Source organism: Squalius cephalus (assembly GCF_949319135.1).
Source record: "Squalius cephalus genome assembly, chromosome: 6".
Lineage (NCBI taxonomy): Eukaryota > Metazoa > Chordata > Actinopteri > Cypriniformes > Leuciscidae > Squalius > Squalius cephalus.
In genome coordinates this window covers 13,820,608-13,836,499 of record NC_137127.1, presented here as the reverse complement: position 1 = coordinate 13,836,499, position 15,892 = coordinate 13,820,608, and the positions used below count along the sequence as shown (strand labels likewise).

Here is a 15,892-nt window from a genome sequence, read left to right as displayed (position 1 = left end):
GGATGCAGTGATGATGGGTGTCAATGAGCGGGATGAGCTAATAGAGGACGAGAGGAGTTGGATTATTGAGCATCTGCAGACAGGCACTGAAATGATGGTGTATCAGCAGAAGGCTGAGAGACTCACTGTCCAGGTCATGATGGAGACCATGCAGGTGGCCTTGATACGCTCCGGCAACAGGATAGTCACAATGTGTAAGTTTCTTACTTAAATGTATTGACACAATGCAGTGTTTAAGCTAAATTATTAAAACAAATTATTGAAACAAACAGAGTAATGCTTTTTAAAATAGCAGTTTTATTATTGTAGAATTACTAAAGTGTGTGGTCCCAGACTAAAATGCATGTTTGAGCTGAAAGCAACTTGCACTGACGGATCTCTTAAAATATGTCATTGCCATTGCTTTGTCTCAAGATACACACTAGTTATGTTTTTTTTTCGCCATAAGGCGTTTATAAAAGCTATTAAATGTCCAGATTGAACTTTTTAAATGTCCTAATTGAATTTGAATAATTTAGGCCTAATTATGGCTTAATATAAGCCCTGTCTGTGAAGACACATGTAATCTTCAAGCTTATGCAAGCACTGGTATTTAGTTATTCAAAGGAACAATTATACTGAAGATAAAATTCACTGAATAATTGCATTATACTATATGTGTTTGTATATTTGCAGTGGACATTTTTGAGCTCAAGGAGGTTCGCCAGTGGAAGACATTCAAGGATTTCCAGCGATTTAACGAGAACAGGGGGAGTATATTTCGAAGAATCTTTCGGCAGTCTGAAAAAGAGATTCAGCAGGACAGAAAAACGTGTTTCACCATCTTCTATGGATCTGAGTATATTTTAAAGTCACTGAGTCTAAAAGGTATGCAAATGTTTCTCACACATTGTAAGTGCACAGCGAAGAGATATAGGACTCTTTAAAAAATAATACTTCTATTTAGCAAGGATGCATTCAAATGATCAATAGTGACAGTAAATACATTTATAATTTATGCTAAATAAATAAATGCTGTTCTTTTGAACTTTGTATTCATTAAATAATCCTAAAAAATATTGTTTTCACAAAATTATTAAGCAACACAACGGTTTTCAACATTGATAATAATAAGAAATATAATAATCAGCATATTAGAATGATTTTTGACTATGAGTAATGATAGTGAAAATTCTGTTTCGTATCACAGAAATTAATTACATTTTAAAATATATTAAATTGTAATAATATATATATATATATATATTACAATTACTGTTTTTAGTTGGCTAACTGGTGGAACATATTTTTCACCAGCAAAATTTTAACTAATGAAGTTAGCCTATTTTTGGTTGACCACAGAAGTCTCGCTGGTTAAGCTAGCTAAAAAGCGTGATGAGGAAAGCAGCACACTATCACCAACATTGTAAAAAAAACACCGGCATAATTATGCTGGTAAACAGCTTTGCTAGCTAGTTCTCTTACCGGAATGGTCCCTATGGAGCACAGTATGTCTTCAAGTGTACCGTGGGGAACAATCATGATTTGCTTTTTGCAACCGTCTTACCACTTCATTATGATAGTGTTGATGTGCTTATTCTGTGATGATACTCGGCTAACTGTAACAGGGAATGTCCTCAGAACTTTCGCTAGCATTATGGTAAGGTTGAGGCTCTCTCAAATTTATGAACAAACGTCCTGTAATTAATAAAATATTTGTTCAAAGTTATGTGGTCTTTAATTATGTTTTCATTTATGTATTTAAGCATCATTTATAGGCTACATCGTTCATGTAACGTTTTTACCTGAAACGTTAGTTGGATGTTAAAAACCGCCAAACGGTTTTTAAATGTTATTACTGGTTCAGAGAACATTCAAAAGTAACTTTTCCATTATGTTTGCAAAATGATCAAATGGAATGTTCGCACAACCAAAAACATTTTTAAACGTTTTTATACTTTAATGGGAATGTTAGCAAAAATTTTCATAGAAAATATTTTGTTGGGCGTTTGTCTTCCATAGCTGATTCAGTGGAGGATGCAGAAAAATGGCTGACAGGACTGGAGTTACTCAGACAGGAGACACTGGTGGCTCACACACCAGAGATTATAGAGAGGTACACACACACACACACACCACACACACTTACAGAGAGTGTACCTTGTGTATCTATGAACCGTAAGCCAAATCATTATGTTTGTTTCATTCTCTGTTTTCTCTCTTACTGTAGATGTCTGAGGAAGCAGATGTACTCGGTTGATCAGACAAAGAAAAATAGGTTCTCTTTCTCTTTCACCTGCTTCATCCAGTTTCATTGCAGCTTATCACCCAATCTCACTGTAGTCATCTGTTTCTTTTTCTCACAGCATCACCCTGAAAGAGCTCAAGTCTCTCTTGCCACAAATGAACTTCATTGTGCCAGGTGGACGTTTTCTGGAGGAAAGATTTGTGGTACAAATAATACTGAAAGCATATCACTGAATTCTACATTTTACATTAATGCATTCGGCAGCAACTCAAGATGTACATTTTATCTAAGTTACTCCCTAAAGAGTAGAGAACTCCGGTCAATTTTAACATTGAGCTCATTTTTTTGTCAATTTGGAGTGCTGTCAATACAGAGAACAACGACAAAAATCGGTGTTGCCTACACCGTGTTATCCTCTTTTTAAAATTTGCACCCTGTTGACTTCAATGGGGCAATATTTAAACCTGCTTTTAGCCTCTTAACATCCTTGATGTGTCATTACAAGTGCACAGGTCATGTGAGTGATTCCTTCAGAGTGAACACGAGTGAATCTGACTGCAGTAGATGTGAAAGAAATGGATAAAAATGATGTTATTTAAGCCAGCGCAAATACCTGTATTTACATCCTGTTTTCGGTTGAAGTCCAAAGTAGTCGATTGTGGAGTTTACGCGCATAGGTTTAGTTACCTATGATCACGCGCGTGAACTCGACAATCGACTACTTTGGACTTCAACCGAAAACAGGATGTAAATACAGGTATTTGCACTGGCTTAAATAACATCATTTTTATCCATTTCTTTCACATCTACTGCAGTCAGATTCACTCGTGTTCACTCTGAAGGAATCACTCACATGACCTGTGCACTTGTAATGACACATCAAGGATGTTAAGAGGCTAAAAGCAGGTTTAAATATTGCCCCATTGAAGTCAACAGGGTGCAAATTTTAAAAAGAGGATAACACGGTGTAGGCAACACCGATTTTTGTCGTTGTTCTCTGTACTGACAGCACTCCAAATTGACAAAAAAATGAGCTCAATGTTAAAATTGACCGGAGTTCTCCTTTAATTTTTTGCTTAAAAACACATTCAACAATGTAAGTCTGAATGTTGCATTTTCAGGAGGTGGGAGCAAAAGATTATGTCCTGGATTTTCAGCAGTTTAACAAATTCTACAATCTTTTAGTATTTGAAAACCAGAAGATGGTGAGTGCACAATTAAGTTTTTTTTTGTTGTTGTTGTACTTTTTTATTAATTTCTTATTTGAGTATCTGTTCCATTGTATATGAATGTTATTTGTATTATTGAATGGAACATTTGTTTTAAACATGATATAAATATTTAAGGGAAGTGAATTGTAAAACATCAAGGCTAATTTATATTATTATTATTTTAATCATTTATTAGTTGCTAGAAGAGTTTGAAAGGGGGCCTGCTGCTTTCACAATGAGGTAAGTGGTTCAGTTTGGTGCTTTAAATGGGCCATATCATGAGAAATTTACCAATTTTTTAAAAAAAATACCAAAATTTAATTGTACCATGAGAACAAAAAACATTTACTTTTTCTATGTATTTCTCTGCAGTAATACTGATAGGCCAGAATCTTCTGTACTTCCCCTCTATGATTTTCAAAACTTTCTTTTAAATAGACAGAAGGTAAGACTAATGTATATTATCTTTTATCTAGCTAGCCTACTGTGCAAAATGTTTGGGTCAGTAAGATTTTTTTAATGTATTTGAATTAAGTCACTTATGCTCACCAAGGCTGTATTTATTTGATATTGTGAATACTGTGAAATATTAAATATTATAATTTAAAATAACAGTTTTCTATTTTATATATTTTAAAATGTATTTTATTCCTGTGATTACAAAGCTGAATTTTCAGCATCATTGCGCCAGTTTTCGGTGTCACATGATCCTTCAGAAATCCTATTGATTTGGTGCTCAAGAAACATGTTGAAAATTAATATTTCATTAACAATGAGCTCTACGTTTTTTTTCTGTCTGTAGGAGGACTGGGCCAAAGATTTTAATAAGGTACAAGAGTTGATGACCATCTTCATCGATGACACCATGAGGAAGTCCAATAACCTAAAGATTACTGCTGGAGAGGTACAGGCTACAGAGATCTGTTTAGTTTGACTTCCTCACACCAAATAAATCTTTTTCTGCACCTAAACAAATCAATGCAATTTCTCTCTGTCTTTCTAGTTCCTCAGTTTTCTCTTCTCCAAAGAAAACTCAATTTGGGATGAGAAGTTCTCAGAGATTTGCCCACTGGACATGAACAATCCTCTGTCTCACTACTGGATCAACTCTTCTCACAACACGTCAGTGCTGCTGTTCTTCATGCTCATGACACACATGCAGCTCCTCCTCGTCATGATGAACTTCCTGTGTTACTTCATGTGTTTTGCTTTTTTCACAGATATTTGACTGGAGATCAACTGCTCAGTGAGTCCTCAACAGAAGCTTATGTGCGCAGCCTGAGGCTCGGCTGCCGCTGTATTGAGTGTCAGTGTGTTTCTCAGACATTTTCTACAAACTTTATATTTTTATTCCAGTTTTGCTTCATATGCATGTAAGGATTAATGTTGAATAATAACATTTTAGTGGTACCAAGATTTTTAGTTGTTTGGAAACTTTAATATTGTATGGTTATAATCAGTGTTGAGGAAAGTTACTTATAGAGGTAACCTATATTACATACATTTACATTTTCTTTTAAAAAAACATTTAGAATATTATTATTTTCTGACCACTTGGAATATTTTCTGACCCCTAGAGCTTTGTGTACCATACTAATGATCTCTTAACATTAAAGGGATATTTCACCCACAATCTCACCCTTATGTTGTTCCAAACCTGTATGAGTTTCTTTCTTGTGTTGAACACAAAAGATGATATTCTAAAGAATGTTGGTTATCAAACAGTTGACGGTAGCCATTGACTTCCATAGTAGGAAAAAATACTATGGAAGTCAATGGCTACCGTCAACTGTTTGATTACATAATGCATGTTACTTGTAATGTGTTACCCCCAAAACTGGTTAAAATTAATATTGTTTTATATCAGGCCCTATGTTATGTTTTTTTGTGTGTCTAATGCAGTGGACTGCTGGAATGGTCCAGATGAACCTGTCATCCACCATGGTCGGACCATGACCACCAAGATAAAATTTAAGGATGCGGTGGAGGCCATCAATGATCATGCTTTCATAACATCTGAGTTAGTCATCAACAACAACAAAACACATTCAATGACATTATCACTGTGCATTGTAAATGTAACATTCAACACTCTTATTTTAATTCCCTTTGGCAGGTATCCTGTGGTGCTGTCCATAGAAGAACACTGTAACATCAAGCAACAGAAAATGATGGCTCAGATGTTTAGAGATGTTTTCCAGGACAAGCTCCTGACCGAGCCACTGGATCCAGAAGCAGAACATCTACCCTCACCAAACCAGCTGAAGGGCAAGATCATCATCAAGGTAGAAAAAAACCTTCAGATTTGTCCGTTCTTGTGGTTGAACCAACTGTATTAAAAGGAAAAACTGCTTCAGTTTCCAATGTAACATGATTCGTGAAGATTTCATTGTCAAGACAGACTGAGAATATCATTTTTTTAGTTTCATCATTGTTACAGTGCATGATTATCTATTTATTCTCTCCAACAGCACCAAAAAATAAAAGAGAGCGATCGCACTGATAAGGTATCCACAAAACACGACACCCTCCCAAATAGAGCTCAAAATGAAAGCAGCTGCTTATCTCATTCATGTAAAAACCAACCTAATGTTTAAACTACATCCAGCTCTGATTTGTTTTTCAAAGCTAATATTCAGTAGATGAACTTGCAAACTTAATTAAATAATCCTAGTCACCTTGGTCGATTTACAGTATTTTTGTGTATACACTGATGCACATTGTCGTTGTATGTGGGTGTGACAGAAAATGGAAAGATCAAACTGATCACACATTAGAATGGATCTCATTTAATGTCTGTCCTCTTTCAATCCAATCCAATCCACTTTATTTCTATAGCACATTTTACAAACACAGTTTCCAAAGTGCTGCACAAAAGACTCAGAACATACAAACAATTAATATAAAATAATTAAAACAAAATAAGAACATCAGGTTAAAAAAATTATATAAAATATAACAAATAAAAAGAATAAACACCACAAAGGACCACACAACTCACGCGGAGTTAAAAGCCAAAGAATAAAAATGAGTCTTTAGACAAGCCTTAAAACACTCGACTGTAGGGGCAGTTCGGATATGGAGGGGCAGAACATTCCAGATTTTAGGTCCAACCACAGAAAAAGCCCTGTCCCCCCGAGTTTTAAGTCTTGACTTGGGGACCGCAAGCTGGAGCTGGCCCTCTTTCCAGCATATATCTAACTGAATAAATGCACATTTATGCGCATGAGTTTTTTTGAACATACAGTATGTCATATGTAATTTTATTTGCTCTGAACAGCTGGAGGAAGAAAAGGGAAATGCGGCTGTGAAAAGAAAATTAGACAGCTTCAAGAAAATTGGAAACGCTTACAGAGAGAAGGTGCATATGTTTTAAACATCTTTATTGTATTTTCCGTTAAACAATTTTAAAAATAAGTGTCAAAAGAACTGAATGAGGTTTTACGGGGTGGTTTTTCATATTTTCACATTTCAATGCAGATAAGAAATGCTAAAGAAAACAGTGTTGTGGAGAAGGAAGGCGAGCTTTGCATCTGGGATTCAATAGATGAGGTGTTTTCAATTAATTTAAATGTAATCTGCTTTTTTTGCTGTCCCTTATTCATAGTCACATAATTCACAATATCTCTATTTTTTTCTAATGTAGAGGTTTTACAAGCATGACTGTGTGATCTTGGATAATAAGCTGTACTATTCAGAAGAGAAGTGGGAGGAAGACAGTACTGAGGTATGGGAAGAAGATTACAATCATTGTCTTTGTAAAAACCAGTCAGTTCAACTCCTGTTAAAAAACAAGCCACTTTGAGAAATTGTTCACTCATGAACTCTTTTTTTGTTGTTGTTGGAAACATTCAGGACGGTTCAGACCTGTACCAGTCAGAGACCTGGTTTCATGGACGGCTGGCCGGGGGCCGAACAACCGCTGAAAAACTCCTGCGTGATTTCTGTGAAGGGAGGGATGGAAAAGATGGAACGTTTCTGGTGCGAGAGAGTGACACATTCATCAGAACCTACAGTATCTCCATCTGGTACTCTGCACATCCTTTCATTAAATTTATTTTTAAAAGGTTTAAAGTTGGGTCCTAATTGAATTTCCTGCCACACCTGTGCCACAAAATTTACTGCATATAATACAGAATCTTACATTATGTGGTCCAACAAAGGCATTTTTAATCATATATATATATATATATATATATATATATATATATATATATATATATATATATATATATATATATTTTTTTTTATTTTTTATTTTTTTTTTATTTTTTTATTATAGACTACCATAAAAATTATAGACCCTTCATTTCTTTGTAAGTGGGCAAACTTACAAAATCAGCAGGGGATCAAACAATTATTTTCCCCACTGTATACTGTTAAAATGTTCCTTAGACTGATAATTTTCACAAAGAGAAATAATGCAAATAGAAAATGTTGAAATAATAATATAGCCTACTGTATGCTCTCTATAGGACGAGTTGGAAAATTCAGCACTACAGAATCTTCTGGTCCTCAGAAAATGGTCACACGTCCTTCTTCTTGACAAACAAGCAGTGTTTTCCAAATATGTGTGCCTTGATCGAGCATTATAGACAAAATCCGATTGTGTATGATGGATTCAACTTGCGTCTTAGGAGATTCCTACCTCGGCTCAATTCTGTGTCTCACCACCAAATGGGGTAAGAAGAAAACATGAATTTCAAATTAGATCTTTAAAACACTTATTCATACACAGAAATTTCAATGACATAACCTTTTTTGGTCACTGAAACTAGTAGAAACATCTGGAGATGTTTGTGTTGTCGTCTTTAGGTGGTTTTACAGTAACCTGAGTCAAGCCGAAGCAGAAGACTATCTTCTGAGGATCCCTGGAGATGGAGCCTTCCTCATTAGACAGAGAGAAGAGCCTGACACCTTTGCACTTTCAATCAGGTTCCTTAGTTGTTTTCCTTTTTATTTCCTTACTATCCTCATAGACACTTACTTTTTTTTCTCTGTATGTATCTTAATTTGTTTATTTGTTACTCAGAGTTGAAGGGGATATCATGCACTATCTGATATACAAAAACAACAGCAAGTATGTGCTGGCAGACATCTACGAGTTTTTTAGCCTTGAAGACATGGTCAGGTGTTTCCGTGAGCATATTTTTCATGACAAGATAAAACTACGCTACCCTGTAACACCACAATTAGTGGAGCGCTTCTATATGGTGAGAGAAGAACCACAGAGCCACTTCATATTTCTATAGGAGATACAACAATTGTGACCATATACAAACTGTAACTTTTTCCTTTGCAGGAGGATCTCTCAGCATATGATAGTGAGCTGTACAGTGAGGTATGTTTGGCCCTAAAAAGTAATTGGAAACTTAGAATAAGTTTATAATATCCTGCATTTTAAGGGTATCTTAAAATGTAGGATAGTATAACCTTATACTTAGTTTCATATATATATATATATATATATATATATATATACTAAAATAATTAAATAATTGATATTGAGTATATTAAATTATTTTAATTAATTATTTTTAATATGATATATTTATTATATTTCTAAAATAATTATATAATTCTATATTTAATTTTTTTTTTTTAATTACTTATTCCTGTGACCATTTTTATCATCATCATTACACTAGTCCTCAGTGTCACATAATCTGTCACGTACTGCTCTGAGACAAGGTTGAGGATCCAAATGCAGTTTTATTGAAAGGGTAATCGTAGTTGAAAACAGGCAAGAGGTCAGAGCACAGTAAATCAGTCCAATCAAATCCAGAGGGCGAGACAGGAACGGGAAAACCAGGACACAGGCAGATATCAAAAACAAAACTGCACCTGTTTTTTCGAAAACAGTGGAGTGTAAAAAACTAACAATCAATCAAACACCATAGAAACAAACAGTCAGGGGCCGGAGAAAGACAGAACTGAACTAATTGACAGAACACACACAAAGACAGAAATCAAAACAGACAATATGACATGATCCTTCAGAAATCATTCCATAATGCTGCTTACATACTCAAGAAACATTTATTTTTATTACTATTATCATTATTATTATTTTTACTGCTAAACATTTTTGTGGAAACAATGATACCATTCAAACATTGGGGTAAGATTAAAAAAAGAGAAATTAATACTTTATTCATCATCAAGATGCATTGAAGATGTTTAATATTACAGAAGATTTCTATTTAGTAAATGCTTTAATAAATGCAAATAAGTGCTGTTGATTGAATTTTCTATTTATCAAAAAAGCCGGAAAAAGTATCAACATTTCCACAAAAATTAAGCAGTACAACTGTTTTCAAGATTGATAATAATAAAAATAAGAAATGCTTTTTGAGCACCAAATCAGCATATTAGAATGATTTCTGAAGGATCATGTGACACTGAATTCAGCTTTGCATCACAGGAATAAATTACATTTAAAATATATATTCAAATAGAAAACAGTTATTTTAATTTGTAATAATATTTCACAATATTTTACTGTATTTTTGAGAAAATAAATGCAGCATTGGGGAGCAAAAGAGACTTATTTCAAAAACATATTTTTTAAAAATGTTTTTAAACTTTTCACAGTTAAATGTAAAATGTATGTATGTAAATGTATTATTAACATATTATTGAGTAAAATATTATTATTTGTGAAACTTTACATACATAATAAATGATTTAAATCAATTATTTTTAATATTAGGCATCTGACATGCATTTACTAAAAACAATTCATTCAAATAATTGATTAAAAGTCATTGCATCTATTTAATATGAATTTATATACATAACATTATATACTTGTATACTTATATACTTGTATAAAATATATTTATTTACAAAGTATTCAAATTCAAATGTATGTACTGTATATACCTATTTGTATATTTGAATTGAGCTCAGTGATTGTTTCAGGTCGCTGAAGACAATCCCTTTGGTGTCCAATGTAAAGGTGTGGTGGACATCTTGAAGTGTAATGTTGGTAAGAGTTTCTTTGTCACCTGTGTGAATTGATTGTACACACACACACACACACACTTTGCTTAGTTGTGACTTGCATAAAAAAACTCACCAATTCTCATCAGATACTTTTCATTAATAAATGTCCTATGAAAAAAGCCCCATATGGTTAACAAAATATAAATTAAAACTCTTTGTTGTTGATTTTAATGGATTCTCCTCAGCTCGCAAAACCAAACATGCCAGACACCTCGTGGTGACCCTAATGAACAAGGAGAATTTGAGGCAAACCGAGTTCACGTGTGAGATCTTGGAGGAGGTGGACGAATGGTACCAGGCGATTCTCAACATCATCCAAAGAGAGCAGAGTTTGGAGAAAGCGGTTCGTATATCTGTCTTTCACAAGAGATGCCACACAAACTCACATTCATGTTCTGTTATTGTGCTTGATTATGAAATATAGTGTACTGTATTTTTCTGCATATATTTATGTAGTTTTGATGACTGATAAGTCCTGTGAATAATAGAATATCTGTGCTGACAATATCTTCCTTACTTCTCAAAAATAGAGAATAGCAGAAATGGAGTCCAAAACCGACATAGCTATTGAGATGTCAGACATGGTGGTGTACTGTCAATCTATCAAAAACAGAGATCAAAAAGAAAAGAGTACATTTGGTAAGTATGTAATTTCCAGAACATTGCATAAGCGAAACATGAAAAAATCTGAAACAAACTACAATGAAAAGCATCTGTACTGTATCAAACACATCAACATTAAGCAAAACAATTTCAAGGCCATATTTAAAACATTCCAGAAATGTTTTGAGGTGAGTGAACTGGACATTTCCTTTCATTTATTATTCCATTCTGCACTTTTTAGACCTCTTAGAAAAATACAACTACAAAGAGGTTCGCTCCGTCAAGGATACCACGATTCCAAAAGAGGGGAATGAAAGTGGCGTACAGAAATCAGACATCATTCTGGAGTATAACCGCACAGCTCTCACCCGTGTGTATCCCTCCGGAACACGAGTTGATTCTTCCAACTTTGACCCTTGTCCTTCATGGAAATTAGGCTGCCAAATGGTGGCTCTCAACTTCCAAACTGCTGGTACGTGAAAGAAGAGAGAGAGAGAGAGAGAAAGAAAGAAGTTATGCTTACTAAGGCTGCATTTATTTGACCAAAAAAACAGTAATATTGTGAAATATTATTACTATTTAAAATAACTGTTTTCTATTTTAATATATTTAAAAATGTCATTATTTCCTGTGATGGCAAAGCTGAATTTTAAGTAGCCATTTCTCCAGTCCACAGTGTCACATGATTCTTCAGAAATTATTCTAATATGTTGATTTGTTGGTGAAGAAAATGTTCTTATTATTATCAATGTTGAAACCAGTTGTGCTGCTTAATATTTAGTAATAATACATGATATATTTTTTACAGGATTCTTTGATGAATAGAAAGGTCAAAAGCACATCGTTTATTTAAAATATATATTTTTTGGAACATTCTAAATGTCTTTGTCGTCATGTTTGATAAATTATTGTGTTCTTGCAGAATTAAATGTATTAATTTCTTTAAAAAAATTAGATATATACTATATAATTTATATATATGTATATATAAAATTGATGTGTGTGTATATATAACTTGAATGTGTTGTGGCTTGTCTCATCCGCTTCCAGTTATTTTAGCTGTACAAAAACAGCTGCTTGATATTGCAAACGGCTACTTGTTATATTTATTTTAATGTATTATCATAATCATAAACATATTATTTTGTAGCGCAAATTATTTTAACATCTACAGCATTTTGTAGTTTCTTCCAGTTATTTACCTATAGCGGCAAAAGAATCGGAAGTCTCCCCACACTCACAGAAATAGGTTACTTCCGCTTTGAAAAAAACAATGAAAGTGAATGGGTATAGAAGCCCTCGATCTCCAAAAATGCAAAAACAATGAAAGAAACAAAAGTAATCGTGCACAGTTTTCAAATGTTCATTCATTGATGTGGGAGTAACAAACGTCGGTACTCCAGGGGGCGATGGAGGGCTATGTTAACTATTCTGTTTGGGAAAGAATGAAAGGCATAGTTCACTCAAAAATGAAAACTGTGTCATCATTTACTCACACTCGTCATGTTGTTCCAAACCTGTATGATTTTCTTTCTTCCATTGAACACAGAAGAAGATTTTTAAAGAATGTTGGTTACCAGTTTTTCCCACTATGGAAGTCAATGGCTATCCTCAACTATCTGGTTACCGACATTCTTCAAAACATCTTCTTTTGTGTTCAACAGAAGAAAGAAACTCATACAGGTTTGGAACAACATGAGGGTGAGTAAATGATGACAGTTTTCATTTTTGGGTGAACTATCTAATTATTACTCATTATTCAGCTGGCTATAAACGTCTTGACTTTCCTGTAAGATTCATGTGAAGTTATTGCTCCACCATGACTGTACTTGACCTTAGAAGAAGAGTTTACACTAATGTCTGCTCTATGATTGTTAAACTTCAGAACCGGTCTCTATAAATGTGTCTAATAAATCTGAATGGCGTCTCTCTTCAGATAAGTTCATGCAGATGAACAGTGCTCTCTTCAGTCTGAATGGAGGCACAGGTTACGTGCTTAAACCAGAGTGGATTCGAAATCCAACCAAGAAGAAGCCTCCTAAACAAAACATCCGAATCAGAGTAAATAACCATGTTGAATCAGTTTGAAGTTTTATCGAGTTCTAGAATGATGGCTGATGATACCATGCGATTTTAAAGGGCTAGTTCCAACAAAAATGAAAATTCTGTCATCAGTTACTCACCCTCGTGTTCTTCCAAACCCAGACTTTCGTTCAGCTTCAGTCATATCTTTATTTGTGTTTTGATGATGAGCGAAAGTCTTCTGGGTTTGGAACGACATTAGGAGATTAATTATTGACAGAATTTTCATTTTTGGTTGAATGATCCCTTTAAAGGAATAGGAAAGACATCACCATTTGCTAACCTTTGTCTTTCCAAAATTTTCTAAATGTAATTTTCTTTGGTTCCCTTCAGGTGATAGCAGCCAGGCATCTGCCCAATCCAGATCACATCATCAGTCCTTTTGTGCAGGTTGAGCTGTGGCCGTACACTGGAAGTCAAGCAGATGACTACAGTTTCAAGACTAATATATTCAGTAAGGAAGTGGAAAAAAGAGTTATTGAGAGAAAAATTTGTTTTAGATTACAGTAGTGTTGTTGAATGTTGGTACTGTACCTTTACAGAGGATAATGGACTGAATCCAGTGTGGCTGGGCCCAATGAATCCACCAAAATGCTTTCAAGTAGATGAGCCGGACCTGGCCTTCCTGCGCTTTGTGGTTTTTGAGGAGGACACATTTTCTGATGCTAAGTTTCTTGCACATGCCACTTTTCCTTTCAGAGGTATTCGCTCAGGTAAATCCACCCAATGGATTTGAGCCACCGATATGCCTTGTAAATATTTCATTCTTTTAATGAACTGACTATAGATATATAATTCAAGCATTTTGAGCATTTATTTTCCAGACTTCTAAGGGGCCGTTTACACGACACTGTTTTCGATTAAATACTTTTAAAAACTTTTTATGCCTTTTTGGCCGTTCATTTACAGTTAATTTCATAAACAATTTTTGAAAATGGTGACGTCAAGCGCATGCGCATTATGTGTTCAGTGGGTTTGGGAAACCCTGAATTAGGAGCATTGATTTTATTACCTTTCTTTCATAATATTGAGCCTCTTTATTTACAGTCTCCAAAGGTCTCTGAGCTGTTGCATTTCACTTCAACGGCTATTTTTGTCTTTTTATTAGGGTATCGGTCTGTCCCACTGAAGAACGGGTTTAATGAAAACCTAGAGCTTGCATCTCTTCTGGTGCATGTACAACAGTGTGAGGTGAGAAACACACACAAACTGATTTCTTTCTCTCTTAGGGCCTCATTTATAAAACGTGCACAGATTTGATCTTAGGGTGTGCGTACGCTTAAGTCCACGCCAACGTTCATATTTAGAAAAACGGTCTTTGACGTCACGCCAGAGTCCAAGCAGACGTACACACTTTTCCTTGTGGCAGTGTCGGTGTACTGCAGGTATTTGAAAATCGAAGCAATTCTCAAGTAAAGGATTTGGATGTTGATTGGTGCTTTCATATGTTTAGGATGGTTTTCCTTTTAATGTATGTGAACAGTGATGTTTGCAGCACCAAATAGGACTCCAAAAAGACAGATACAGCTTCCGAAGACTTCGAAAATAGAGCAGAAGTTACTCTGGCTCATTTTACCATCATTTATATAACACCTTGAATATATTTAATGCACTAATGTAGGGTGACTTTGCAGACCATGTAAATGTGAGCAGTCATGTTAATGTATTCAGGAGGATTATGTTAGAATAAGCTGTATTACTAGCACCTTGGATTTAATAAAGACATTTTAAGATTAATGAACATTAAAGGGATAGTTCACCCAAAAATGTAAATACTGCCATTTACTCACCCTCATGTCGTTCCAAACCTGAACGAAAGTCTTGCAGGTTTAGAACGACATGAGGGTGAGTAAATGACAACATTTTCATTTTTGGGTGAACTACCCCTTTTTAACCTTGAGACTGCTGATATAAAAGCAGTAACACCAGTCCAACCTACAATTTTACCACTTCCTCATTCCAGTCAGTAATTAAAAATCTGTTTTGTCAACAGGTGCAAGGTAAATAGTAAGTCTTTACCACCAGGAAGTAGCCGACCAGTTAATGTAAATATGGACTTGACTGTCACTATGGACTTCATTGGAGAAATACATTTAACTGCTGTGATAAACAGAATAAGACGTAAATAAACTGTATCTCTATTTGTATTACATAATGCACATTTGTTCACATGCTCATGTTTTCTGGGTCATGATACCGGATAACAGAATTTCCTTTTCTCCCTAATGCATCCTTGCATCTCAAAATAACATCACGGTAAAAAACGGGTGCATATGTTGGGAACAACATATGGCTAAACTAGTGAATGTAAAGGTAAATGCATTAATAAAAAAAGCTTTGAAAGCTTTCTATTTGAAACATATTCACAGACAGTTTATTTTGATTGAAACTGGTTCACATATTAGGCTTATTTTCCTGTTGAAGGTTGTGTGTTCTCATTACAACAGCCACAGAGCAGCAGCAGCAACCCAGCTGTAGATAGAAGCAGAAAACACAGAAGAAATAAGGGCAGCAGTTCTATCTGCAAAAAACTCCAGGAGTCATGGATAATGTAGTTCATTCTGTATGTACACGCCTGTGCTGCAGGGGCCGCGAGGACCCCAGCCACATCATATTAAGACTCAGTCTCAATTCAACATTACAAAAAGCGCTTTTCAAAGAAAAGAAGAAAAATAAAAGCTGAAATTAATGAGACATTATATGTTGATAAGGAGACATTGGAAACACAGATAGCACAGTGAGCTCCACAGGATATTACAAA

At 34.7% G+C, this 15,892-nt stretch overlaps 1 protein-coding gene across 2 annotated transcripts; it reads left to right on the top strand.

The window, feature by feature from the left end:
* On the top strand, nt 1-15,486 carry LOC307159803 (1-phosphatidylinositol 4,5-bisphosphate phosphodiesterase gamma-2). 2 transcript variants are annotated; one of them, XM_079873423.1, is made up of 31 exons: nt 1-194; nt 676-867; nt 2,002-2,095; nt 2,210-2,257; nt 2,346-2,430; nt 3,349-3,432; nt 3,635-3,678; nt 3,811-3,883; nt 4,241-4,342; nt 4,442-4,560; nt 4,659-4,744; nt 5,341-5,458; nt 5,555-5,723; nt 5,910-5,945; nt 6,719-6,799; nt 6,919-6,990; nt 7,085-7,165; nt 7,294-7,466; nt 7,914-8,120; nt 8,254-8,373; nt 8,471-8,651; nt 8,741-8,779; nt 10,363-10,429; nt 10,632-10,789; nt 10,977-11,085; nt 11,291-11,521; nt 12,986-13,110; nt 13,465-13,585; nt 13,674-13,844; nt 14,240-14,322; nt 15,125-15,486. In XM_079873423.1, exons 1-31 carry the CDS (start codon nt 11-13, stop codon nt 15,137-15,139), a joined length of 3,468 nt encoding a protein of 1,155 aa, XP_079729549.1. In that variant the 5' UTR covers nt 1-10; the 3' UTR covers nt 15,140-15,486. The 2 variants fall into 2 exon arrangements, with proteins under 2 accessions (XP_079729549.1, XP_079729550.1); XM_079873424.1 differs by lacking the exons at nt 1-194; nt 676-867 and adding an exon at nt 1,414-1,434.
* The last annotated feature ends 406 nt before the right edge of the window (nt 15,487-15,892 follow it).

Coding starts and splice junctions, on each gene's coding strand:
- LOC307159803 (XM_079873423.1), top strand. CDS start 11: ATGATGGGTGTCAATGAGCGGGATGAGCTAATAGAGGACGAGAGGAGT. Junction 11,522..12,985: donor TCTCAACTTCCAAACTGCTG/GTACGTGAAAGA, acceptor GTCTCTCTTCAG/ATAAGTTCATGCAGATGAAC. Junction 13,111..13,464: donor AACAAAACATCCGAATCAGA/GTAAATAACCAT, acceptor GGTTCCCTTCAG/GTGATAGCAGCCAGGCATCT.